Source organism: Erinaceus europaeus, chromosome 3, assembly GCF_950295315.1.
Source record: "Erinaceus europaeus chromosome 3, mEriEur2.1, whole genome shotgun sequence".
NCBI classification, from domain to species: domain Eukaryota; kingdom Metazoa; phylum Chordata; class Mammalia; order Eulipotyphla; family Erinaceidae; genus Erinaceus; species Erinaceus europaeus.
This window is the reverse complement of record NC_080164.1, coordinates 32501226-32527860: the sequence shown is the minus strand read 5'-3', so window position 1 is coordinate 32527860 and position 26635 is coordinate 32501226. Positions and strand designations below refer to the sequence as shown.

At 40.3% G+C, this 26635-nt stretch overlaps 1 protein-coding gene and 1 non-coding gene across 4 annotated transcripts in view; one reads left to right on the top strand and one right to left on the bottom strand.

Moving 5' to 3' along the window:
- The window catches only part of ADAM17 (ADAM metallopeptidase domain 17), a 59134-nt gene that overhangs the window by 11180 nt on the left and 21319 nt on the right, over positions 1-26635 (bottom strand). The window contains exons 3-12 of one of the 3 annotated variants that reach the window (XM_007522244.3): positions 24609-24739; positions 23469-23557; positions 18624-18789; positions 15651-15784; positions 9357-9446; positions 7456-7569; positions 6118-6262; positions 5914-6002; positions 3671-3823; positions 1334-1533 (exon numbers count right to left, since the gene is read on the bottom strand). In XM_007522244.3, coding sequence (XP_007522306.1) covers positions 1334-1533; positions 3671-3823; positions 5914-6002; positions 6118-6262; positions 7456-7569; positions 9357-9446; positions 15651-15784; positions 18624-18789; positions 23469-23557; positions 24609-24739 — 1311 coding nt within the window. Of the gene's footprint in view, positions 1-1333; positions 1534-3670; positions 3824-5913; positions 6003-6117; positions 6263-7455; positions 7575-9356; positions 9447-15650; positions 15805-18623; positions 18790-23468; positions 23558-24608; positions 24740-26635 lie in introns of those variants that run through there. The other 2 variants (XM_060187004.1, XM_060187005.1) reach the window with 2 other exon arrangements.
- LOC132537819 (U6 spliceosomal RNA) lies at positions 16608-16715 on the top strand. The gene has a single exon (XR_009549245.1). It is a non-coding gene; the product is annotated as a U6 spliceosomal RNA (small nuclear RNA).

Below are 26635 nucleotides of genomic sequence, written 5' to 3'. Positions count from 1 at the left end.
GATAGAGACAGCCAGAAATCAAAAGGGAGAGAGAGAAACCGAGACCTGCAGCACTGCTTCACCATTCATGAAGCATTACCCCTGCAGGAATCCACACGGGAGTTCCCACACACTCTGTTGCCGCGTTCTTGAAAGCACTCCTGGGCCTTACTTTCAATGGTCTTCAAGATGGACTGTTTACTGCAGCTTGAAAACATCTTAAGAAAAAAAAGGCCACAAAGGACCCCAAAGAACATAATAAAAATTCATTCCCAGGTAGTGTTTATGCTGCTTCTTCAATATTAACAAATGTTACTGTAAGAGCCACAATCACAACCCCCCCAGGGTTATGTCAAATTGTTGAAATGCACCGATGACACATTATCTCCACTTGTAGGATACTAGAAGCTGCTATGAGCAGGAACTTAAATCTGGATCCTTGTGCATTATAATACATATGCTCAACAAGGTATGCCACCACGTGGCCCCCACAATAATTTCTATTTTGATTTTTCAATACTTTTGTTCTTGTAAACAATATAGCTACAAGATTCTAGTTAAATCATTTTTCTTACATTTTTTTTTCCTCCAGGGTTATTGCAGGGGCTCAATGCCTCTACTCCTCCTGGAAGCCATTTTTTTCCATTTTGTTGTTGTTGTTATTGTTTTTTATTGCTGCCATTGCTGCTGTTGTTGCTGGATAGGACAGAGAGAAATCAAAAGAGATGGGGAAGACAGAGAGGGGGAGAGAAAGACAGACACCTGCAGACCTGCTTCACTGCCTGTGAAGCGACTCCCCTGCAGGTAGGGAGCCGGGGGCTTGAACCCGGATCCTTATACCTGTCCCTTGCTTTTGCGCCACGTGTGCTTAACCTGCTGTACTATTGTCCGACCCCTAGTTTCTTTTCTTTTTTTTAAACACGGTTGTTTTATTTTTAATTATTATTTATTTATTATTGGATAGAGTTAAAAGACATTGAGAGGGGAGAGGGGGATAGAGAGGGACAGAAACAGAGAGACACCTGCAGCCCTGCCTCACCACTTGTAAAGCTTTCCCCTTGCAGGTGAGGACCAAGGGCTTGAACCCAGGTCTTTGTACACAGTAATGTGTGCGCTTAACCTGATGTGCCACCAGCTGGCCCCTACGTTTGTTTCTTTAGATAGAAGTATTTCTGAATTGTGGCGTATAAAGATTAAGGATTTTGGTACATGAAGTTATACTGCTTTCCAGAAAGCTTTGTGGGGTTTCTTGTTGTTGCTGGCTTTTGCTAGAAAGGGCAAACATGTCTGCACACGCACACAAGCCTTCTGATTCTTTCACACTGGCCCACAGGTCCCCACTGTGGGGTCTCACCTGCACTGCACGCCCAGCTTCAGCGTGCAGTCACTGTTGCAGCAGGTGTCGTTGTTCAGGTACATGATGCCAGGATCGCACTGCTCTCCTTCATCCACACGGGAGTTCCCACACACTCTGTTGCTGCGTTCTTGAAAGCACTCCTGGGCCTTACTTTCAATGGTCTTCAAGATGGACTGTTTACTGCAGCTTGAAAACATCTTAAGAGAAAAAAGGCCACAAAGGACCCCAAAGAACATAATAAAAATTCATTCCCAGGTAGTGTTTATGCTGCTTCTTCAATATTAACAAATGTTACTGTAAGAGCCACAATCACAACCCCCCCAGGGTTATGTCAAATTGTTGAAATGCACCGATGACACATTATCTCCCCTTGTAGGATACTAGAAGCTGCTATGAGCAGCTCGAGGAATAGTTCAACTAGTAAGAGCACAAGATCTGCGTAACTGAAGTTCCCAGTTCAGTTCCTGGCAGGCCATGTACCAGAGTGATACGGTTTTTTTTTCCCCCCTCACATGAAAAACCTTATTTCATATGAAATAAATAAATCTTTTAAATTTGTGAATTTGACAGGAAAGGTAGGTACATGAATGTTCTGAAACCAAACATCCCAGAACAGGCAGGCCCTGTCCCTGGGCACAGAATCACGGCAGTGACAGTGAAACTAGGCACAAACTCTTCTTTGCCTAGCGATGACAATACAGAAGAGAGTCTATTTCTACTCCACTTCCTTCTCCTTGCCTGACTGTTTATATAAATGATCAAGATTTAAAACTTTCAAAGAGCTGGAGCTACTATTACATATAGTTTCTTTCAGGGACTTAATGAGGACTAAAGTTGTTCTTCCTTAATAGATAAAGAAGCTGTGCACAGACTCCATTCTCCTGAATACGTGCAGGTCCCCCACCTGCAAGAGTTGGCGCCAGGCATGCTCAATGGAGTAGATTCTGCAAAATGGAAGTATTTCCCAGAGCACTGAGACAAGCAGCAAATGGCTGTCACCTAAAACTCCAGTCCTAAATGACTATTCAGATTTCTTTTTCCTCGCAGCTGCTGCCGCTGCCTCCACCTCCTCCTCCTCCTCTTTTTTTTACCAGAGCACTGCTCAGCTCTGGCTTATGATGGTACAGGGGATTGAATCTGGGACTTTGGAGACTCAGTCATGAGAGTCTCTTTGCATAACCATTATGCTATCTACTCCCACCTTGCTTCATTCTTTTTATCACAGAAATCTTTAAGCATTTATAAAATGGACAGAATGTGGGCATAATGCTCCCTCACATAGAAGAGCTTGTGGACCTTTTATGTCCTCATCTTTTCTGTTCCCACATTAGTTGTTTTTATTTTTAACAGTTTTATTATGCATATTGTAAATGTAAGATTCACTTCAAGTATACAGTTAACGAGTGTGTTTTTTGTTTGTTTATTTGTTCTGGATTTTTTGTTTTTTAACAGAACACTGCTCAGCTCTGGTTTATTGGGGGGGGGGGGGAACCTGGGATTCTGCAGCCTCAGTCACAAGAGTCTCTTTGCATAACCATTATACTATCTACCCCCACCCAACTAGTTTTCTAGTTACATTACCAAGTAGTGTAATTGTCATTATGAATTAGTTTTGTTTCCATTACAAACACACACACACACACACACACACACACACACACACACACACACACACACTTCCCTCAGGTGCTGGTAAGTGTACATTTACTCCAGCTCCCACTGAATTTAAACAAATGAATTTTAAAAGTTCCGCCCCTCCATCTGTCTGGCCACTTTACATGCTCAATGGATATACATGGCTTGTGGCTACTACTCTGGGCAGAGTAGATATAAATATTTCTCTATTTCAGGACTTTCTACTAAACAGTGTTGGATTATAATGTAGATTATTAGAAGTGACAGGGTAAACTTGAAAACAGAATTTTAAAAAATTCAGTAAGGGTGTATGACAAGTTTAAAGTGTACATAAAATGGGTAGAGAAAATTTCTCAGGCATAAAGTTGCCAAGCAGAGAAAAACAAAACATAACATGCAGAGCAAGAAAGGAAAGGGTGATTTACCCAAAATAATCAAAAGAAACAAGATGTGGGGGGGGGGGGATAAAAGCCTATAACAGACACCTTAAAAAAACAGGGTCAGGGTGAGGAAAATATAAAAGCCAACGATTCCTTTAGTTCCACATCAGGCTGAGTAGTCCATAGCCTGGTTCAGATTTCATGGTAATTTGGAAGCTGCAGTTCTATCCCTAGAATGGAATTCTTTCTTCAGCCCTCATTAAAATGAGAAATGCTCTTTCTTTCCAAACCACATGAAACAGTCCCAAAAGATACACACCTTATTGTTCTCATGATCTCCACTCACAGCTATGGGATACATAACATATTTTCCTCCCTGGTCCTCAGTTGGGGCACATTCTGCAAGACCATCTGGATCATGTTCTGCTCCAAAATTATGTCCCAATTCATGAGTTGTTACCAAATCAGCTTCCTTAAGGACCATGTAAAGAAAACATTACTCCCACCAACAGTCTTGGCAAGCTGGGACCTATTTCCTTAAACAAGGCTCTACTAATCAGATCAATGTAATAAAAGCTTTTCTGTTATTTTACAGAAATTAAACAAAATAAGAATTTTATTTAATAAACACTACTCTAAGAATGATCTGAAATCAATTTAAGAAAGTAAAATTTATACAACAATAAAAAACAAGGGCAACAAAAGGGAAAGTAAATAAATAAATATAAAAAAAATTAAAAAGAAAATTTAGTGGTCCAGGAGTTAGCACAGTGGATAAAGCATCAGACTCTCAAGCATGAGGTCCTGAGTTCAATCCCCTGCAGGACATGTACGAGAGTGATTTCTGGTTCTTTCTCTCTCTCCTCCTATCTTTCTCATTAATAAATAAATAAATAAAATCTTTAAAAAGGAAAGAAAATTTACAAGATGTCCTGAAACATTCTCCATGAAGCACCACATAACACTGATATAAACAAACAGACTGGCATTGACAAATCATTTAGCTAACTGTAACACTGTTTCACCATTCATGAAACTGAATACACTAGCACCTGGCTCTGAAAATAAGGACCCAGGTTCAAGGCCCCAGTCCCTACTCCTTCACAAGTGATGAAGTAGTGCTGCAAGTGTCTCTCTATCTCCTCTTTCACCTCATTTCTTTATGACTTATCAAGTAAATAAGCATTTTTATTTATTTATTGGATAGAGACAGACAGAAATTGAATAAATTTCTGGGGACGATAGAGAGGGAGAAAGCCAGAGAGACACCTGGAGCCCTGCGTGACCACTTGCGAAGCTTTCCCTCTGCAGGTGGGAACCAGGGGCTTGAACATTGGTCTTTGAGCAATATAGTGTGTGTGTGCTCAACTCAGTGTGCCATCACCTGGTCCCAATAATTTTTATATTCTTGGAGGGAAAAAAAAGCAGGGGGCACAGGGTGGCAGTAGCACAATGGGTTAAGCACACATAGCACAAGGCACAAGGCCCCACATAAAGATCCTGGTTCGAGCCCCCAGCTCCCCACCTGCGGGGTGTGTGTGTGTGTGTGTGTGTGTGTGTGTGTGTGTGTGTGTCACTTCACAGGTGGTGAAGGTCTGCAGGTGTCTATCTTTCTCTACCCTCTGTCTTCCCCTCCTCCTCTCTTGATTTCTCTCCGTCCTATCAACAACAACGATAATAAAAACAACAATGATAAACAGCAAGGGCAACAAAAGGGGGAAAAAAAGCCTCTAGGAGCAGTGGCACCAAGCCTCAGCAATAACCCTGAAGGCAAAAAAGGGGGGGATCCTAGGGGGGGGGGTAGGGAGACAGCATAATGGTTATGCAAAAGACTTCCATGCCTGAAGCACCAAAAGTCCCAGATTCAATCCCCAGTACTACCATTAACTAGAGTTGAACTGTGCTCTGGTAAAAAATAAACTGATAAATAATAATAGGAAAACAAACCAGCAACAATGATCCTGGTACATCTCAGAAGAATTTTGACAGGTAACTTTTATTTTTTGTTTTCATGTTCCCCACCCCCAGAAAATATATTATTTTGCAAAAGCATTAAAAAAAATACTTTAAAAAATATATTTATTTATTTTCCCTTTTGTTGCTCTTATTTTTTTTTATTGTTGTTACTGATGTCATCATTGTTGTAAAGGACAGAGAGAAATGGAGAGAAGGGAAGACAGAGAAGGAGAGAGATAGAGAGACACCTGCAGACCTGCTTCACTGCTTGTGAAGAGACTTCCCTGCAGGTGCAGGTGGGGAGCCAGGGGCTCGAACCAGGATCCTTACGATGGTCCTTGCAAATTGCACCACCTGCACTTAATCCGCTGCACTACCACCAACTCCCGTACTTTTTTTTTTTAAATACACCTACATAAACTCAAAACTTAACCTTCTAAAAAATATAGTGTGAAGTAGCTCAGCACAAAACATGCCCTAAAAGAGTTCAATCCCTGGCACTGGAAAACAAGAGACACAAAAATAAAATGAAGTACCAAAAATGGTAGAGCAATGTTCTATTCTCTCTCACAATGAAAATAACTTAAAATTTTTAAAAGAACATACCTTTGTAAGGATGGTTTTACCATAATTTTTTGTGCTTGTCAATCCACTATTCAAATAAATATTTTTCTTCCCAACTGGACTATAATAAGCTAGGAAGGAAGAGAAAAAAAAGAGAGAGAGAGAAAGAAATTGCTCAATACAAAATCAGAATATAACTAGTTAAAATGCCATTCCTGAATCAATTCACACAACGGGAAAACTTACCTTTTGGACAGACACCTCCATGACTGTTTGCTCTGGGAGAACCAACATAAGCTAATCCCAGAGTTCCCATATCAAAATCTTGGTATGTGAAAAGATGTGCTAGACAGACTTTCGATGCTTCTTCAGCTATATCAAAGCTAAATTGCTGTTACAAAAAAAAAGGGGGGGGCTCATAATTAGATTGACAATTAGAGCAGACTAAAGAGAACTTTTTTATATATAGTTCATTCTTTTTAATTAATTAATTATTTCTGGATATAAATAAAGATAATGAAGGGAAGGAGGGGGGAGAGAGAGAGGGAGAGAGACACCTGCAGCACTGCTTCCCCACTTGTTCAAGTGTGGGCAGTGGCATGGACCCAGGTCCTTGTGCACTAGAACATGTATGCACTACAGGGTGCACCACCAGCCAGCGCCCTGTAACAGCCTAAAGGGTATTTCCAGTAAATGTTTCAGAATAGGACCATCTGACTGACTGGCTGCAGTTCCCCACCCGCAATGAACTAATGCAGCACAACAGGGTTCCTGCCCACCTACACAGGTGAAAGCAGCCTTCAGCCTTGGGGAAGGACGTTGAAGGGAGAAGCTTGGGAGTTTTGTGTAGTTATTTGGCACTAAATTACTATTTATTTTTAAAATTTATTTATTTGTGAAAGGAAGGAAGGGAATGAGAGAACCAGAGCATCACTCTGGCACACAGAGCTGGGGATCAAACTGAGGACCTCGTGCTTTAGAGTCCAACACTTCATCCTCTGCATAGCACCTCCCAGATCACAATTTTTTTTCTACCTATTTTTATTGCAACCAGGGTTATTACTGGGGCTCAGTGCACGCACAATGAATCCACTGCTGTCAGTGGCCACGTTTTCCTCCCCACCTCTCCCCACTATATGATAGGACAAAGAGAAATTGAGAGGGGAGGGCAACCGAGGGCAAGTGAGACACCTGCAGAACTACATCACCATCCACAGGTGGAGACCAGGGGCTTGAACCTGGGTCCTTGCTCATGGTAAGATATGTTCTAAACCAAGTACACCACTGCCTGCTCCCACAATTACTATTCTTTACATGGTTGGTGTCCAGTCCAGTTGGAACATTCCAACTCTGTGACGCTCAGTGCAATGACAGTGCTTCCAAAGAATCTTAGTGCCTCAGATCAAGACAGAACCCTCTGAAGCATTTCAAAAAAATCTACGGGTGGGGTGGGGTATGTTGGAAGGTTCATTGGTTTTCAATTACCTTTACTAATATGCTTCTTCATTAATACAGACACAGCCCACATATTCTAAAATCACAAAGTGGTGTTAACAGCATCACAGCCTGAGTTCTACAACCTACCTCTAGCAACATCTTCACATCCCAAGCATCTTTTTCTTCATTTGGGTAACTTTTAGCCATGTTGTAGTGCCTTTCACCAGGTTTCACCTCTTGTGGAGACTTGAGAATGCGAATCTATACTTGAAGAGATAATATACTTAGAACACTTTAGAAACCAGTCAAAAGACTCTGCATACTGCATTTAGCTATTTGTTTTTTTTTTTTTTTAAAAAAAAAAAAGACTGTATACCATTTCAGAAAAAAATGTTTTAGAACCAAAATTCTATGCATTCTTCAGTTCTAGTATTTAATGTTTAAAAGAAATCTATAATACAGAAAACATGTCAGTGAATGATTCATAAATGCACAATTCCGTTTCCTTTTTACTAAACTGGGGGTGGGGGTGAGAGCCCGGGTTCCATTAAAATAAAAGGAGCAAGAGTTTCTCTCCAAAGGAGATGGCACATAGGCTGGTGAGAGTGGAGAAAGGAACAAAGTAATGCTCAACCCAGTCATTTTGGGCAACTCCTGCTCTCTGTCGTCTTTAAACTGCTTCACTTTGTCGCAGTGTATTACTCACTGGAGCGGGCTTTATAGTTTTTAGGTATTAAGTGGTGATGGTCAATTCTGGAATGAAATAGGTGGAACCCCCCCCCCATATCTACTCATCTAAATGACATGTTGCAATTAACATGTTTTCACCTCCTGAATCACACTGTTTCTCAACTGCTTCCGTTCTTAAGGCAAAAAGGAGTTTTATCTACTGGTCACCTAAATCTCAAGCATGATGCAACTACTCACAGGTAAGGCAGCTTTATATGTACAAATATAATATAATTTCCAATATATTTGTGAATATAATCTCCAATATACTTGTGAAAAGAAAGAACAAGAGGCAAAAGAATACAGGATACACCACTGTGTCAAATGCAAACATATACTATGCACATGCTGTCCATGCATAACATTGTGCTGCAGATATACACTGATGAAACCAATGACGAGAATGTCTTTGGGAAAAGGAACTGGTTTAATAATGGGAAGAGAATGAGGTGACTTACTTTTCACTGGCTTTTGTACCATTGTGTATATTACCTATTCAAACAGTAACTTAAAAAAAATGCAAAATAGTAAAAGAATGAAAAAGGAAAAATTCTTAGTTTTATAGAAGTATCATCAGAATGTAACATTTATAAGTATGATGCAAGATTTCAAAAGTTTCCTTTTTAATCTCTAAACTGTACACTACAGAACCCATAAAATAGTTAATTCAATACAGAGTCTTAAAAAATTAGACAATATTTTAAATAGAAAAAATATGTATTAAAAAAAACCATTTTCAACACAACCTTTTAAACTAGTTGTATCAACTTAGTAACTAGTTCTATCAACTTAGGATAGTTTTTACTATGAGATAATTTCACAAGAATGACATTAATACATGATTGTTGGAAAATATTAATAGGCTATAAAAATCAGAAGACTTAAGAAAAAGAAATCTAATGGTTCTGTACATATAAATTCCAAACAAATGTATGCATTATTTTTGAGTAAATTTTGACTAAGTAGTCAAACACGTGCTACTATACTAACTAAAGATATAAATCATAGAGAAGAAATAAAATAATTCAGAGAACAAAAAGGTTATGAATTTAAAGGAGAGATCAATGCAATATAAAAGACTTTATAAATATAAAACAAGTGTAAGACCAAAAACTTCACAATTCATAATGAATATCAATACACTGTATAACTTGTTACATTAAAAAAAATCTGGTGTTTGGGAATATAAATTTATTACTGAAGTTAAAAATAAGTTTTCAGGCTGAATACAAGTGACAAGAATTAATGTAATATGATTTAGCTGAGTAATGTAAGCCACATCCTTGATAAATACTTCTTTTTTTTTTTTTTATAAATACCTGTTCTATCTGTATTCCATAACCTTTAAAATCTGCATTGTCCCACGAAGTATTCCTATAGATGTCATCAACTCTGTCGATTAGTTCTATCTATGTGTATAAAAGAGAGAGAAAAAAAAGTATGGATACCTTTGTGATGTAATATAAATTCTGTAGAAATGCTGCAATGTAAAAGTTTCCACCAATTATAAAAACTAGTATTATGGTGTTACATTTCTATCATGTACAGCTCTAAGAAATAATTCCTAGCTCCAAAATTAAAAGACCAAGTAGCTTCTTTCTACACTATGTACCAGGTGTGCCTTCACCATGCAGAATGATGCTGGCATATTTGCTGACCTATATGTGCTGTGGAAATGCCCCATCAGTAGCTGCACCATCTGAGCTGACTATGTGTCTATCCAGCTGAACATGGCCATGCTTGACAGTTAATAGGCGGATTCCATAGCTAGTTTAAGCCCTATGTGATCTGTGGGGCCATCTGCAGGATGGGCAGATTGGATGACTATTCTATAACTCATATTGTCTTGAAGAACTTCTGATGGGGGGGAGATTGTGGATGTGGAATATTTGCTGTAAGTAATGAAACTCCCCTGCCTCCTAAAATAGAACCACTAGTATAAGAGAATGAAGGCTAGGAGGCGGTGGAGTTGCAGAGTTCTGGACTCACATGCATAATGTACTGAGTTCAATTCCCAGCACCATATATGGAGAGTGGCCTTTTTCTCTGTCTTTATATTTTTTTTAAATTGCATTTATTGGGAGTTGGGCGGTAGCGCAGCAGGTTAAGCACACATGGCGCAAAGCACAAGGACCGGTGGAAGGATCCTGGTTTGTGTCCCCAGCTCCCCACCTGCAGGGGAGTCACTTCACAGGCGGTGAAGCAGGTCTGCAGGTGTCTATCTTTCTCTCCCCCCTCTCTATCTTCCTCTCCTCTCCATTTCTCTCTGTCCTATCCAACAATGACAACAACAATAAAACAACAAGGGCAACAAAAGGGAATAAATAAATACATATCATTAAAAAATTGCATTTATCCTTTTTTTCTTTTTTGCCTCCAGAGATATTACTGGAACTCAGTGTGCTGGCACTACGTATCCACTGCTCCCGACCCTTTTTTCCCCCCATCTTACTGAATAGGAGAGAAATCAAGAGGAGGAGGTAAGAGTTAGAGAAAAAGACAGATACCTGTAGAACTGCTTCACTGCTTATGAAGTTTCACCCCTGCAGGTGGGAGGGGGGCCCTCAAACACAGATGCTTGCTTAGGTCCTTGCACTTAGTACTATGTGTGCTTAACTGGATGCATCACCAGCTCTCCCCCCCTTTTCTTTTACCAGAGCACTACTCAGCTCAGGACTGAACCTTCGACCTTGGAGCCTCAGGCTTAATCTCTCTGCACAATCATTATGCTATCTACTTCCACCCAAATTTATCCCAATTTTCAGATAATTATAGGCAGAATAAAAATAGCAAGAAGCCAGAGCTAAGCAGTGCTCTGGTTTGGAAAAAAAAAAAAAAAAAGGTAATGGGCTTTTACTTATTTATTTATAACCACCAGGGTTATTACTGTAGTTTTCAGCCTACATGATGACTACCATTCACCATGGCATTTCTTTTTCTTTGACAAAAACAGAGAAAACAGGATGGGGGGGGGGGGGGAAATAGCATAATAGTTTATGTAAACAAACTTTCATGCCTGAGGCTCCAAAGTCTCAAGTTCCTCCATGCCTCAAAGGTGGGGCCTGGGGGGTTGAACCCAGGCCCTTGAATGTGGTAATATGTGTGTTCTACTAAATGTGCCACCATCCAGTCCCAAGTAGCAGGCTTTTTAATAACTACCATTTTAGTCAACTATGAAAATGAAAGGCATAAAGTTCATGATGGGGAGTTGGGCAGTAGCGCAGTGGGTTAAGTGGACATGGCGCAAAGCACAAGGACCTGTGTAAAGATCCTGGTTTGAGCCTTTGGGCTCCCCACCTGCAGGCGAGTCACTTCACAAGTGGTGAAGCAGGTCTGCAGGTGTCTATCTTTCTCTCCCCCTCTGTCTTCCCCTCCTCTCTCCATTTCTCTCTGTCCTATCCAACAATGAAGACAGACAACAATAACTACAACAATAAAACAATGGCAACAAAAAGGGAATAAATACAAAACAAAGTCCATGATGTTTTTAAGTATTTTAATTATTAATGAAAGAGAGGAAAGAGAAGAGGTAGTTCGGGAGGTAGTGCAGTGAATAAAGCACAGAACTCTCAAGCATGAGGTCCTGAGTTCAATCCCCTGCAACACAGGTACTGAAGTGATGTCTCATCGTTCTTTCTTTATCTACCTATCTTCTTTTTTTTTTTTTTTTTTTTTTGTCTTTGGGGTTATTGTGGGGCTCAGTGCCTGCACCACAAATCCACTGCTCCTGGAGGCTATTTTTTCCCCATTTTGTTGCCCTTGTTGTTTTATTGTTGTTGTGGTTATTATTATTGTTATTATTGCTGTCACTGTTGTTGTTGGATAGGACAAAGAGGAGGGGAGACTAAGAGGGGGAGAGAAAAATAAGATACCTGCAGACCTGCTTTACCGTTTGTGAAGCGACCCTTCTGTAGGTGGGGACCAGGGGGCTTGAACTCAGGTCCTTGTACACTATAATGTGTGTGCTTAACCAGGTGTGCCATCACCTGGCCCCACTATCTTCTTTATGAATAAATAAATAAAAATATAGGGGGCTGGGCTTTAGCACAGCAAGTTAAGTGCACATGGCACAAAGCTCAAGGGCTGGAGTAAGGATCCTGGTTTGAGCCCCCAGCTCCCCACATGCAGGGGTGTTGCCTCGAAAGTGGTGAAGCAGGTCTGCAGTTGTCTATCTTTCTCTCCTCCTCTCTCGGTAGCTCTCTGTCCTATCCAACAACAACAATGGAAAAATAAATAAATGGGGGGAGTGAGTGGTAGCGCACCGATTACGAAGTGCAAGGGCCTGCACAAGGATCCCAGTTTGAGCCCCGGTCCCCCATCTGCAGGGGCACTGCTTCAGAATGTGTGAAGCATAAGGACCTCCCCCCTCTATCTTCCCCTCCTCTCTGTCCTATCCAGTAAAAAAAAATTTTTTTTTAATGGCCTCCAGGAGCAGTGGATTTGTAGTGCTGGCACCCAGGCCTGAGCCCCGAGACCCAGTGATAAACCTTTACTCTGTCCATTGAACCACCTATCCACCTGCAAAACTCATGGACATTTTTTTGGACTTGGGAGGTGGTGCAGTGGATAAAGTAGCTGGATTTTTAAACATAAAGTCCTGAATTCAGTCTCCAGCACCATATGTACTAAGTGATGTTCTGGTGTATGTATATATATATATGTTACTATTAACATATTATTTAATATATATATTAAGAGAGAAACTGAGGAGGTAAGAGGGTAAGACAGAGAATGGGAGTGAAAACTAGACACTTGTAGATCTGCTTTACCCCTTGTGAAGTGACCCCTTGCAGGTGGGGGAGCCAGCCCTCAAACCATAATCCTTACTTACTCAGGTCTTTGCGCCTTGCACTGGTACGCCGCTGCCCACCCCCCACAAAAAAGTCCCTTCTCTGAAGAGTTCAGTCTTCATTCTATCTCTTGGAAGGTACCTTAAGTGGTGTCCCACTCAAAAAGAAGTAACTATCAGGGGCCGGGCGGTGTGCAGCGGGTTAAGTGCACATGGCGTGAAACACAAGGACCCACGTAAGGATCCTGGTTCAAGCCTCGGCTCCCCATCTGCAAGGGGGTTGCTTTACAAGTGGTCTTTCTCTCCCCATCTTCCCCTCATCTTTCGATTTCTCTCTGTCCTATCCAACAACAACAGCATTAACAGTAACAAGGGCAACAGAAATGGCAAAAAAAAAAAAAAAAAAAAAATATATATATATATATATATATATATCAGAAGAAAGAAAAGAGGAGGAGGAAGGAGGAGGAGTAAAGACACTAGGGTTGTAGCAACAATACAGTGGTAGGTATAGGACTTGCTGCATAAGATCCAATATGTGATCTCTAGCACCACCAACAGCCAGAGCTAAGCAGTGCTCTAGAATAAAAACAAACAAACAAAACAAACAAAAACACAACATCCTCAAGGCAGATACAACAAACCTATTCTCTGAACCTTTCAGGAAAACCTCACAGTGAGGATCAGGTTAAGAGAGCCAGAAGAATACTAAGGACAGAGGGACAATATTTATCAGTCAAGGATGATTCAAACTCCTTCTATCTCTCTACTTCACCCTGTTCTCTGTCTCTGTCAAAGAAAAAGAAATGTCTTACTCAAAGGAAATAGTCTATAGTGGCCAGGAAACTACCTTAGTGGGAAAAGTGTATGCTGTGTATGCTATTCCTGCCTGCGGTCCCAAGCTCAGTCACCATCACCATCTAAGTGGTGCTCTATTCTCTCTCATAAGATGACTTAAAAAATGGGGGGGAGGGTGAGGGCTGGGTGGTAGCGCAGCAGGTTAAGCGTACGTGGTGCAAAGTGCAAGGACCGGAGTAAGGATCTCGGTTCGAGCCCCTGGCTCCCCACCTGAAGGGGAGTCGCTTCACAGACGGTGAAGTAGGTCTGCAGGTGTCTATCTTTTTCTCCCCCTCTGTCTTCCCCTCCTTTCTTCATTTCTCTCTGTCCTATCAAAAAACAACATCAATAACAACAACAATAATAACTACAACAGTAAAACAACAAGGGCAACAAAAGGGTATAAATATATAAATAAATAAATATTTTAAAAAATGTACAATTTGTAGGGCCAGGTCCCTCATTATACTCATACTCTTGGGATAATGAAGAGGAGTAAATTAAAAGAAGCCTATTATACAAAGAAAGCATATAGTCAGAAATCTTTTTCTTTTCCAGGAAAGAATGTCTCTTACATAGGAATGAGAATTACAGTGACTTCACACATTACTCCTACTGGCCCCATAATAAATTCTTTCACTGACATGGAAGGGAAGGGTGAGAGAAGGCATGAAGAAAACAAAAGAATGGGAAAAGCAAGGCAGTGAAAAAGACTTTATTGCACTAGGCTCGTTTCATGAATGGCTGCATTCTCTTGTATTCCCTCAGTATCATTCTGGTCAGTAGAAAGTTATGGTGACAAATGAGGTCATACTAATGAAATATGACTCCCTTGACTTTTAACATTACACCACTAAACGCTCAAAGGTTCAGTGCCACTACTTCAGCAGCCTTTCCCGTAAATCTTTGCCCTACAGTTAGTTCTAATCAGAAAAGTTCCACCTATTTCATTTAATCATATTCCAATTTAGCAATTCCATATGACATAAACCAAGCTGAACATCTTCTCAGAAATAAACAAATAAACAATACATACCAATCAATACAAATATTTCTCCTCTCTCTGTGAAGCATACATCCAATACATGTGTCACCGACAGGATTACTACCATTATAGCAGTGATATTTTCAAAGAGTTTACTTAACATGGAAGATCTATGTTATGAACTTTCCCAAACTGCAACTTAGCAGAAAAACTCTAACATGTGGCACAGGCAATAGCACAGAGCACAGTGCTAGATTTGTAGGCCTGAGGTCTCAGATTCAGTCCTTGGCATGGCATGTACCAGAGTGATATTCTGGCTCTAATAAATACATTTAAAAAATAATTTTAATCTCTCTCAACTTCTGTTTATGAGTGAGATCATCCCATACTTGTCTTTCTAACTTAGCTCACTTAACATATTTCCTTCTAGCTCCATCCAAGATAGGTCAGAGAAGGTGGGTTGATTGTTCTTAATAGCTGTGTACTGGGTGTGGAGGGGAGGATGAGTTGGGACACAATCTTTTGGTGGTGGGAATGGTGTTTATGTACACTCCTATTAACTTATAATCATATAAATCACTATTTAATTAATATGAGAGGGGGAGTTGATTGAATGTCTCAGTTTTTAATACACAGAAAAAAAATAATTCTAATAAGCAGAAAATATTAATTTGAGGTCACTGTCAGTCTGTTCTCTCAGAGAGCTATAACCCCAGCTACCACCAAAAAAAAAAAAGAAAAGAAAATATTAATTTTAAGGTAAAACAGGTTTCCAAATATGTGAAATTAGAATCACTACTTAGTTATCTTTGCTTAAATGGAATCTGCATGCCTACATTTTTTTTTTTTTTTTTTTTAACCAGAGCACTGCTCAGCTCTGGTTGATGGTGGTGGGGAGGACTAATCCCAGGCATGGGTCTCTCTGCACAGCCATTATGCTATCTACCCTCACCCACTACAAAAGCTTTTATTCCAATACCTTACCCAGTATCATATACTTACTAAGTAGTTTGTAGTTGTGCTCTCTTCCCCTCTGCCCATGTACTTGTAAAAGCGATGATCTGCTACCACCAATAATTTACACGTGTTCTTCATGGGATCAGGCTCAGCTCTTCTCTTCGCCCGATGAAGAAGCTCTAATATGAATTTGTATGCACTATTAAACCAAAATTCATCAAAACAAGGAGATTTGATAGTAACACTTTCAATCTACCATATTCTTGAAACATACATGACTGAGTTGAGTATACTTAGCTGAATATCTTTATGAGGTTTTTAAACACAAAATTCATAACCAAGGGGAAGTGTCTTCTTTTAAGATGAGGAGATTTTATAAAACTACTTAAAGTTTATTACTGCTGGGCTATGATGCTGTCAGTTTCTTCTGGAAGTCTCTAAGTAACCAAAGTAAAAGTGGCAATATCCAAAGAGTCAAATAATAAGTTTGTATTAATAGGATATTTTTATTAAGAAGTTATCGGGGCTGGGTGGTGGCGCACCTGGTTGAGTGCACATTACAATGTGCAAGGATCCAGGTTTGAGCCCCCAGTCCCCACCTGCAGGTGTCTCTCTCCCTTTCTATCTCCTCCTACCCTCTCAATTTCTGGCTGTCTCTATCCAATAAATAAATAGAGATAATTTAAAAATTAAAAAAATGTTAAAAAATTTTTTTAAAAGTTATCAAACTGTTTAAGAATTTCTTTATTGGGGAGGGCAGGCAGTGGTGCCCCCAGTTAAGCACACATAGTATGCTTAACCTGCGCAAGGATCCAGGTTCAAGCCCCTGCTCCCTACCTCTAGAGGCAAGCTTCATGAGTGGTGAAGCAGGTCTACAGGAATCTACCTTTCTCTCTCCCTTTCTATCTCCCCCTCCTCTCTGAACTTCTCTCTGTTCTATCAAAAAAAAAAAAAAAAAAAAGGAAAAAAAGAATTTCTTTATTGGTGAAATAAAATGCTAGAGTGTTCACTTTGGCAGCACATAAACTAAAACTGGAACGATACAGAGAAGATTAGCATGGCCCCTGCACAAGGATGACAAGCAAATTCTTGGAAGTGTTCCATATTTTTCAGACAAAGTAAGGAATGCAAAAGCTGGATATGGGCAAGAGACCGGCACACTTTAATGGTGACTCTTTGGTAACTACCAGGCCACCCCATCAGCTGGGGCCCTAGTTGGGGCATCCTGGGATTTCCACACATACATGATGAGCCTAGACCTCGAATAGATCCCTCTCTCCACTGTCATTGGTCATCTCCATCAGGAACAACATAATGGACCCCTCTTTGGGTCCCTATCGGACCTGGCCCTCAAAGTGGATCAACAACGGTAGGGACTGTACCATTCTCCGAAGGTAGGTTGGGCAACATACTCTACCACTGGAGGAAGACGGGTCCTGAAATTAGTGCAGCCTGGAATGTTCCTAGCTGTGACCACAGAATGCGAGTTTAGTCCTACAGGGATGCAGAGGTTACATAGGCTCCTGGGCTCAATATGGTCCCTAGATCAAATCAATGGGGTTTATAGTTAACAATATTTATATAATTTTCCCATATTTGGGAGCTACTCTCTTCCCTAATCCAGCTTTCTAGTCCTTTTTCCAACTATGACACCATCTCCCCAGACAATACCTTGGGTCCACCTGCATGTTAGCTGTCAGACTCAGGCAAAACTATTAAAACTAGGGGGCCCTTAGAATATACCTAAAGGGAGTCAGGTGGTAGTGCAGCGGGTTAAGTGCATGTGGCACAAAGCCAAGGACTGGCGTAAAAATCCCGGTTCGAGCCCCTGGCTTCCCATTAGAAAAAGAGAGAGACAGGCTGGGAGTATGGATTGACCTGCCAACACTCATGTTCAGTGGGGAAGCAATTACAGAAGCCAGACCTTCCACCTTCTGCATCTCATAATGATCTTGGGTCCATACTCCCAGAGGGATAAAGAATAGGAAAGCTTTGAGTGGGGATAGATACCATAATGGTTATGCAAATGCTAGAAGAAGAATGGTTATGCAAAGAGAATCTCTTGCCTGAGACTCCAAAGTCCCAGGTTCAATCCCCTGAAGCATCATAAGCCAGAGCTGAGCATTGCTCTGGTAAAAATAAAAGAGTAGCAGAATATTTAAAATAAATAAATAAACAAAATAAAATAAAGAATAAAAAAGCTGAGGGACAGGTGGTGGTGCACTTGGTTCAACGCACATATTATAATATGCAAGAATCTGGGTTCAAGCCCCTGGTTCCCACCTGCAGGGAGAAAGCTTCACAAGAGGTGAGGCAGGGCTGCCGGTGTCTGTCTCTTTCCTTGTCTGTCTCCCTGTTCCCTCTCAATTTCTCTGTCTCTATCCAATAATATAAATAAATAAATAAATAAAATATTCAAAAAAGAATAGGAAAAATGGGGGGAGAATGGGGTAAGGAGTTCTGATGGTGGAAATTGTGTGCAACTGTACCCCTCTTATCCTATGATTTTGCTAGTATCTCCATTTTAAAAATAAAAAATTTTTAAAATGCTAGTAAAATTTTCTAAGATTTTCCAAATGAGAACAGAATGGTCCTCCAAAATGGCTGTTTCTAAGTGACTCTAAACTGATGTCTCCCAAGATAGTGTTCAGAAACACTATCTTGTTTCTGAATAGTAGTCATTTCTCTTGCTACCAACTAATGTGTTAATACATGATTGCTTTTCTCAACAGCAATAGTCATTTCCAAATACCTGCAAATAAAAAACATCTCCCCTCAGATCAATTTCTCCTTTCACCAAACTTTGCTTAGGTTTGATTTTTATTGTTACTAATCCTTTCTAGAATTTTCAGCTCTTATACATAATATTAACATACAAATTTCAAAAGAAAACTATTTTTAATACAAATACAATTATTCAGTATCTGTGTTATTTTTTTCACTAGTTAATAGTCACTTCTATTGAAGACAGCTGTAATCCATTTTTCCTACTTTGAAATAAAAGTTTTAAATTCTTACCATCAGGCTCTCTGTCCACCAGTTCACTTGGAAGGAATTCTTCATTATCTGCATTTATATAGCCACAAACTTTTGGAGACTGCAAACGTGAGACATTCTTAATATCTTCAGATTTATAAACTAATACTCTTCTGTCTTTGGTATCATTAATTAGTCTCCAAAGTGGCTACAACAAAACAAAAAATAAATGAGATGGGGAAAAAAAAGAATTCCTAAACATTAAATTCTTTTTTTTTTAAAAAGATTTTATTTATTTATTCCCTTTTGTTGCCCTTGTTGTTTTATTGTTGTCGTTGTTGGATAGGACAGAGAGAAATGGAGGGAGAAGGGGAAGACAGAGGGGGGAGAGAGAAAGACAGACAACTCCAGACCTGCTTCTCTGCCTGTGAAGAGACTCCCCTGCAGGTGGGGAGCCGGGTGCTCGAACCGGGATCTTTACGCCAGTCTTTGCGCTTTGCACCACGTGCGCTTAACCCACTGCGCTACCGCCCGACTCCCCTAAACATTAAATTCTTACAATATTCTTTCTTGTTCTTAGTGACATTCATTTCAAAGTAAACAGGTCATTTAAAAAATAATTTCAGGGGGAGTCGGGCTGTAGCACAGCGGGTTAAGCGCAGGTGGCGCAAAGCACAAGGACCGGCATAAGGATCCCAGTTCGAACCCCAGCTCCCCACCTGCAGGGGAGTCTCTTCACAGGCGGAGAAGCAGGTCTGCAGGTGTCTGTCTTTCTCTCCTCCTCTCTGTCTTCCCCTCCTCTCTCCATTTCTCTCTGTCCTATCCAACAACGACAACAACAATAATAACTGTAACAATAAAACAAGAGCAACAAAAGGGAATAAATAAATAAAATAAATATTAAAAAAAAATTTCAGGGATGACAAGATAGCGTAATGGTTATGCAAAAAGACTTTCATGCCTAAGGCATCAGAGGTTCCAAATTCAACCCCCAGAACTACCATAAACCAGAGCTGAGTAGTGCTCTGGTAATTTTATTGTAGCATTTTTACACTGTAAATAAATACATTATTTGCATACTTTTAAAAACGATTAGGGGGAGGGAGAAAGGAGGACAGAGACATACAGATCAGAACTTTGTCTATGTGCTGATGTAGACTTAACCTGGGTCTTACACTCTACCTTCTCACCTACCACCTCCCTAGCTATTCTGGTTTTATTTGTTTGGGGGGGAGCACTATTTCACCCAAGTTCTAAAATCTTTTAGAAGATCTTAAAGAAAGATGCATACCTATTTCCAATCAATTATTTAAAAATACTTACAAGGCAGGGAAAGTTGCTCAGCAGTAAAGCATATGTTACATAAGTGTAAAGTTTGGGGTTTAATCCCTGACACTGCGGATCACAAAGTGATGCTCAGAACTAACTCGCTCGCTCATTCGCTCCCTTCTCCCTCTAGAATTTGACTTTTAAGAAGTTATGTAACACCTACTATTCCAGGTGGTGAATTCACAGCAATGCACATTAGACAAAGCTTCTGTCCTTGTGAAATTTACATTCTAGCTCCTATTAACATTCCGGTTTTTGATAATCTTTTTGCCATGGTGGATTTTATGGACAGAAAAAAAGCAAACACATCTTCAAAAGGGAAACATGCAACAATCTGCCTAAAACTTAGTAGCAGATTCACTGAATAAATTCTTAAAAGGGGGCCAGGCGGTGGTGCACCGGGTTAAACATACACATTATAGTGTGTAAGGATCTGTTTTCAAGGCCTTAGTCCCCACCTGCAGGGGGGAAGCTTCAGGAGTGGTGAAGCAGAGCTGTAGGTGTCTCTGTCTCTCTCCCTCTCAACTTCTGTCTCTATGCAGTAATAAATAAATAAATAAATTTTTAAAAAGCTCTTAAAAACTTACAAAGTCAGAGGAAATATCACTATATCTGAAAGATTTCCCTAGTTAAAAAAAAAAGTTTTTCCGAAGTCCTTTGTAAGGATACTGATCAGGTAGTTTGTAAGATATGAAAATATGGGGCCTGAAGGGAATTGGCGTATTGCACCAAAGTAAAAGACTCTGGGGTGGGTGGGTGGGGAGAATACAGGTCCATGAAAGATGATGAATGACATAGTGGGGGTTGTATTGTTAAATGGGAATCTGGGGAATGTTATGCATGTACAAACTATTGTATTTACTGTTGAATGTAAAACATTAATTCCCCAATAAAGAAATAAATTATTAAAAAAAAAAAGAAAAAAGAAAATATGGGGCCAGGCAGTGGCACACCTTGCTGATCGCATACATTAAAGTGCACAAGGACCCAGGTTCAAGCCCCTGGTCCTCACCTGCAGGGGAAAGCTTTTTGAGTGGTGAAGTAGGGCTGCAGGTGTCTCTCTGTCTCTCTATCTCACCCATCTCTCCCCATTTCTGGCTATTTCTATGTAATAAATAAAATAAAGATAATTTTAAAAATATGAAAATATTTATTACATATACAATCTAGTCATCCACTCATTGTGGAAATGAAAATTAAAGTCATAAAAAAACACCATCCCCTAAGAAGGATGGCTGTAATCAAAAAGATTAAAAAATCCCCACCTGCGTGGGGGTCGTCTCACAGGCAGTGAAGCAGGTCTGCCGGTGTCTATCCCTTCTCTCCCCCTCTGTCTTCCCCTCCTCTCTGTATTTCTCTCTGTCCTAACAATGATGAGATCAATAACAATAATAACTATAACAACAGTGAAAAATAAGGGCAACAAAAGGGGAAATAAATACATAAATAATAAAAAAAAAGATTAAAAAATATCTGCTGGGAGTCGGGTGGTTGCACAGTAGGTTAAGCACATGTGGCACAAAGCGAATAAGGATCCGGGTTCAAGCCCCTGACTCCCCACCTGCAGGGGAGTCGCTTCACAAACCGTGAAGCAGGTCTGCAGGTGTCTGTCTTTCTCTCTCCTTCTGTCTTCCCCTTCTCTCTCCATTTCTCTCTGTCTTATCCAACGACATCAATAACAACAATAAAACAAGGGCAACAGAGTAGGGCAGTAGTGCAGCGGGTTAAGCGCACATGGCGTAAAGCACAAGGACCAGTTTAAGGATCCCAGTTTGAGTCCCCGGCTCCCCACCTGCAGGGGAGTCGCTTCACAAGCGGTGAAGCAGGTCTGTAGGTGTCTGTCTTTCTCTTCCCCTCTCTCCACTTCTCTCTCTCTCCTATCCAATAACAATGACAACAGTAACTACAACAATAAAACAAGGGCAACAAAAGGGAAATAAATAAATAAAATTAAAATAAAATGTTAGAGACAAAGACCAACCCAGAACATCACTCTGGCACACACAATGTCAAGGCTCAAACCCAGGGCCTTATGCTTAAAAGTTCAACTCTCATCCACCTCACCACCTGTCAGGCCATTGAAATCAGTTTTATAAGAGGTACTGGGGGGGGGGGGGAGAAGAGGTATTCTGTTTTGGTAATATCCCCATGAATCAAATGTTTTTTTTCCCTAACAATACAGGATCACTTAATTTTCTTCTTTAGATTAGTATCTGATACATGGCTACATGTCTTGTGCAAATGTGCTTAGTATGGTCACGATTTCTACTGCTAGTACTTAAATGGAAGAGGGGCCAAAATCAGCCTCCTTTTTTAATTTCTCAAGATAGAACCCACCACACTTTTATGGAGGAGGCTAGGTGGTAGCTCACAAATGCAAGGATCCTGGTTTGAGCCCCTAGCTCCCCACCTGCGGGGTGGGGGTGTGTGTGGTGGTGGTGGTCACTTCACAAGCTGTGAAGCAAGTCTGCAAGTGTCTTACCTTTCCCCCTCTCCCCTCTCAATTTCTCTCTGTCCTATCCTATTTAAAAAAAAAAAAAAAAAAAGGAAAAAAATAGCTTCCAGAACAGTGGATTCATAGTGCCAGCAATAAGCCTTAGTGATAACCCTGGAGGCAAAAAAAAAAGAAATACAGGGTAGGGCACCTATTTTGCTAAGTGTACAACCCAGGTTCAAGCCTGGCCCCCAGCACAATGGAGAAAGAATAATAAGATGGAGATGGAGGAGGAGAAAGTACAGGATACATACTTTTTATTATTATTTATTATTATTGTCACCGGGGTTATCACTGGGGCTTGGTGCCTGTTGGGCATTATGCCAGCTCCCCTGCATCACTGATACTATGGTCTACTTACATAATCGTTGGTTTGCCTGAGACCTGCCCTGCCTGAAGGGTATTGGTTAATCCCACTGGTTAGAACCTTCGTAACAGCTGCTATGGAAGTTTTCTACCTTCGGGCTCTTTTCTCCACCCCCTCTCCTAGCCATTTCCTTTTCCCACTTGCCACTTCCGGTTAAAGATACATATATAAAGGCGTTGCTCTGATCAATAAAGGCATTTGCATTGCGTTCCCACTCCACCAGAGAGTTCCTGGTCTCTCTCCCACGTCGCTGAGTAAGCAGCAGCCCAGGTTGGCTCCGGTCAAGTTCTCTCCAATCCAGAGAGCACGGGAAGAAATGCCCCCAACGCTAGCCCGGCAGGTGCCAGCACTCTGAATCCATCTCTCCCAAAGGTCCTTTTTCATATCCCCCCCCCTACTTAATTTGACAGGATAGAGAGATAATTGAGACAGGGAGGACGTGAAGAGGGAAAAAGAAAGACAGATACCTGCAAACCTGCTTCACTGCTTTTGAAGCATCCCCCTGCAGGTAGGGAACAGGCCAAACCGGGTCCTTGTATATGGTAATATGTGCCCTCAACTGGGTACATCTTATGACAACTTATATACAAGACAATACTTTTTAACAAACTACCTACTTTTCTAGCTAATCACAGAGATTAGAAACATAAAAATCAGAGATATAGTTTCCTGAAACAAAATTATCACATTGATTTACCTCTATATTATATTCTGCTCCATCTGTGTTGATTCTTATTGTAATATCATCATCTCCTATGTGGGCTAGGACCCTAGAGTCCGGCTCACCTTAAGAGGAAAAAAAAAAGCTCATTATTGAAAATGCACATCAAAATGCTAAGTCATGCAATATTACCAAAAGAATATCAACTACACCTTTCCTAAGAGTGAAATCTGCCTAGATAATGTTGAAGTCTAGAAATCTATAACCAAGAAATAAAATCAAAACAAAAACAAAAACCCAAGAAAGAAACTACATTTTCTCACTCTTAAGGGCAAGCCCCAAATCTAATTACCTGAAACCTCCCTTTCCCTTATGCTTTATTATTATTGTTTTTGTTATTGCTGTCGTTGTTGGATAGGACAGAGAGAAATGGAGAGGAGAGTAAGACAGAGAGGGGAAGAGAAAGATAGTGACACCTACAGACCTGCTTGCTACGTGGCTTGTGAGATGACCCCTCTGCAGGTGGGGAGCCGGGGGCTCGAACTGGGATCCTTACGCCAGTCCTTGCGCTTTGCGCCATGTGCACTTAACCTGCTGTGCTACCACCCGACCACCTTTTTTTTTTTCCATTCCCTTATGCTTAAGAGAATGATTTAGAATCCATTATAGAACAAAACAAACATGTAGGTTTTGTTCCAAAATAAACTTACTTTTGGGTAAAAATGAACTAGAGAAAGATATATTATGATATGGAATATGTAGGTCTTGACCTGGATAATTCCAAAATTTTCATACCTTTTTTCCTACTGCAGAAAGTTCCAGAAGTAAATGATATATTTTCTTAAACACAAACAGGCTTAAAGTTAATGGCTATCTCCTAACTTCCCTGTTTAGTATCTCGTAAAGTAAGCCTGCAACTCTTCCCTAAGAGACACAGAAAGGCTAAATTCTTATCAGTAAGAGGAAATTCATCAAAACAGTTAATTAGTATGACATACTGAATAACATTTATAGCCTCCTATTTGACTACTTCAGCTTCCAAACTTATGTAACTCAAAACAAAAAGTAGCATATCTTTGACACCCTTTGTCCATCTCCCCACAAAAGAAAATGCGACCCAGTGAGATTTGGACATCTTATAACCCAGACACAATGGCACACAAACTCCATACTAACCAACCACATGTCCACTGAAGAAGTCCTGCCACTTGACAGTGTGCTCGCTTTCATCAGAACCATCAACCACCACGACTTTGAAATTCTGGGAAAAGCGTTCAGTACTTGATGTAAGATATAATTTAAAATGCCTAAAGAAAGAAATGCCGGTATTTTATACTGGGTAATAAAATAAAAACACAATTTTCTTTTTATTCACTTAGTTTTATCAAAGTAGGTAAACTCTGGCTTATGGTGGTACGGACCGAACGTGACAGCTCTGGTGTCTCAGGTATGAAAGTCTGTTGTGCTACTGCTAATGCTATTTCCCCAACCTGAAAGGGAGGGGAGATGGAGACAGAGACAGAGACAGAAAGGGGAAGGCCAAGTGGTGGTGCACCTGGTTGAGTGCAAGGACCCAGGTTCAACCTCCTAGCCCCCACCTGCAGAAGGAAAACTTCACAAGCAGTGAAACAGTGTTGCAGGTGTCTCTCTCTCCTTCTCTAGCACATCCTTCCTTTTCTGGCTGTCTCTATCCAATAAATAAATAAAGATAATAAAAATGAACGAGAGAGGCAGAGAGATACCAGCAGCACTGCTTCACCACTTGGAAAGCTTTCCCACTGCAGGTGAAGACGGAGGCTTGAATTTGGGTCATTATGCATGGTAATACATGCACTGTGAACCAGTACACCATCACCTAGCCCACCCTCATCCCACCCCCGCCTAATTTTCATTTAAACTTTCTTAAAATGTAAGAAGGGTTAGTACAACACTATTTAAATTGAGCAGTTTTAGTAATTACTTACAGCAACATATCTCCTGGAAACAGGAATAAGATTCATTCTTTTAGCTTTAAGAAGTTTTCAGACTTTTCATTACTTAGGCACCAAAGGTCCCAGGTTCAACCCCCAGCACTACCATAAACCAGAAAAAAGAAGTTTTTGGGAAAAAAGAAGTTGTTAGAGGGTGGGGGGAAAAAGTCAGCAAGCTTACAGTCATATTTTCTAGCCACTCTGAAATATCAATATATGATCAATAGCCACTGATCAATATATGCTGGAATCTGCTTTTTTTTTTTTGCCTCCAGAGTTATTGCTGAGGCTCAGTGCCTGCACTAGGAATCCACAGCTCCTGGAAGCCATTTTTTTTCCCATTTTTGTTGCCCTTGTTGTTGCTATATTATTGTTACTGCTGTTGTTGTTGTTGGACAGGACAGAGAGAAATGGAGAGGAGGGGAAGACAGAGAGAGGGAGAAAATATAGACACCTGCAGACCTGTTTCACTGCTTATGAAGCAACTCCCCCTGTAGATGGGGAGCCAGGGCTCAAACTGGGATCCCTATGCTGTCCACGTGCTTTGCGTCATGTGCGCTTAACTCGCTGTGCTACTGACCTGCTGTACTATGGCCTGGCCCCTGCTTGTATTAATTTTTAAAGGATATTAATAATATTGTAAATTATTAGACACTATCTATTGGACAGTGCCAGTAGTCTATAAGACTACCTCTATCTCATACAGTGAAACTGAGCCTTGGAGACTTGAGGTTAAAAGCCAGTTAATGGGGAAACTGGAAATTGAACTTTTTTATTTCAAATAACTCTAGCATATCACTCAAAAGCTTCAAATATTCTGCCTTTAGTGATCTGTTGTGCAAAATTAATAAAGACTACTTTTTATACCTAAAAGCGCTATTGCTTTCTCCTTCTAAAGAAAATTTATCTTAATGGTCTGGGAGGTAGTATAGTGAATGGATCGCTGGACTCTCAAGCATGAGGTCTGAGTTCAATCCCCAGCAGCACATGTACTAGAATGATGTCTGGTTCTCTTTCTATTTCCCCTGTCTCTCAAAATAAGTTAATTTATTTAAAAATTTTTATCTTATAAATTAAATTAGTCCAGAGTTACCATAAGGGGGGGAAAAAAAAAAAGGTATTCAACAAAGACATTAGGAAATCAATTCCAGTTCTTTGGTTGGATTAACATTCTTTTTTTTTTTCTGATTTAAAAAAAAAAATTTATATGTATTTATTTTCCCTTTTGTTGCC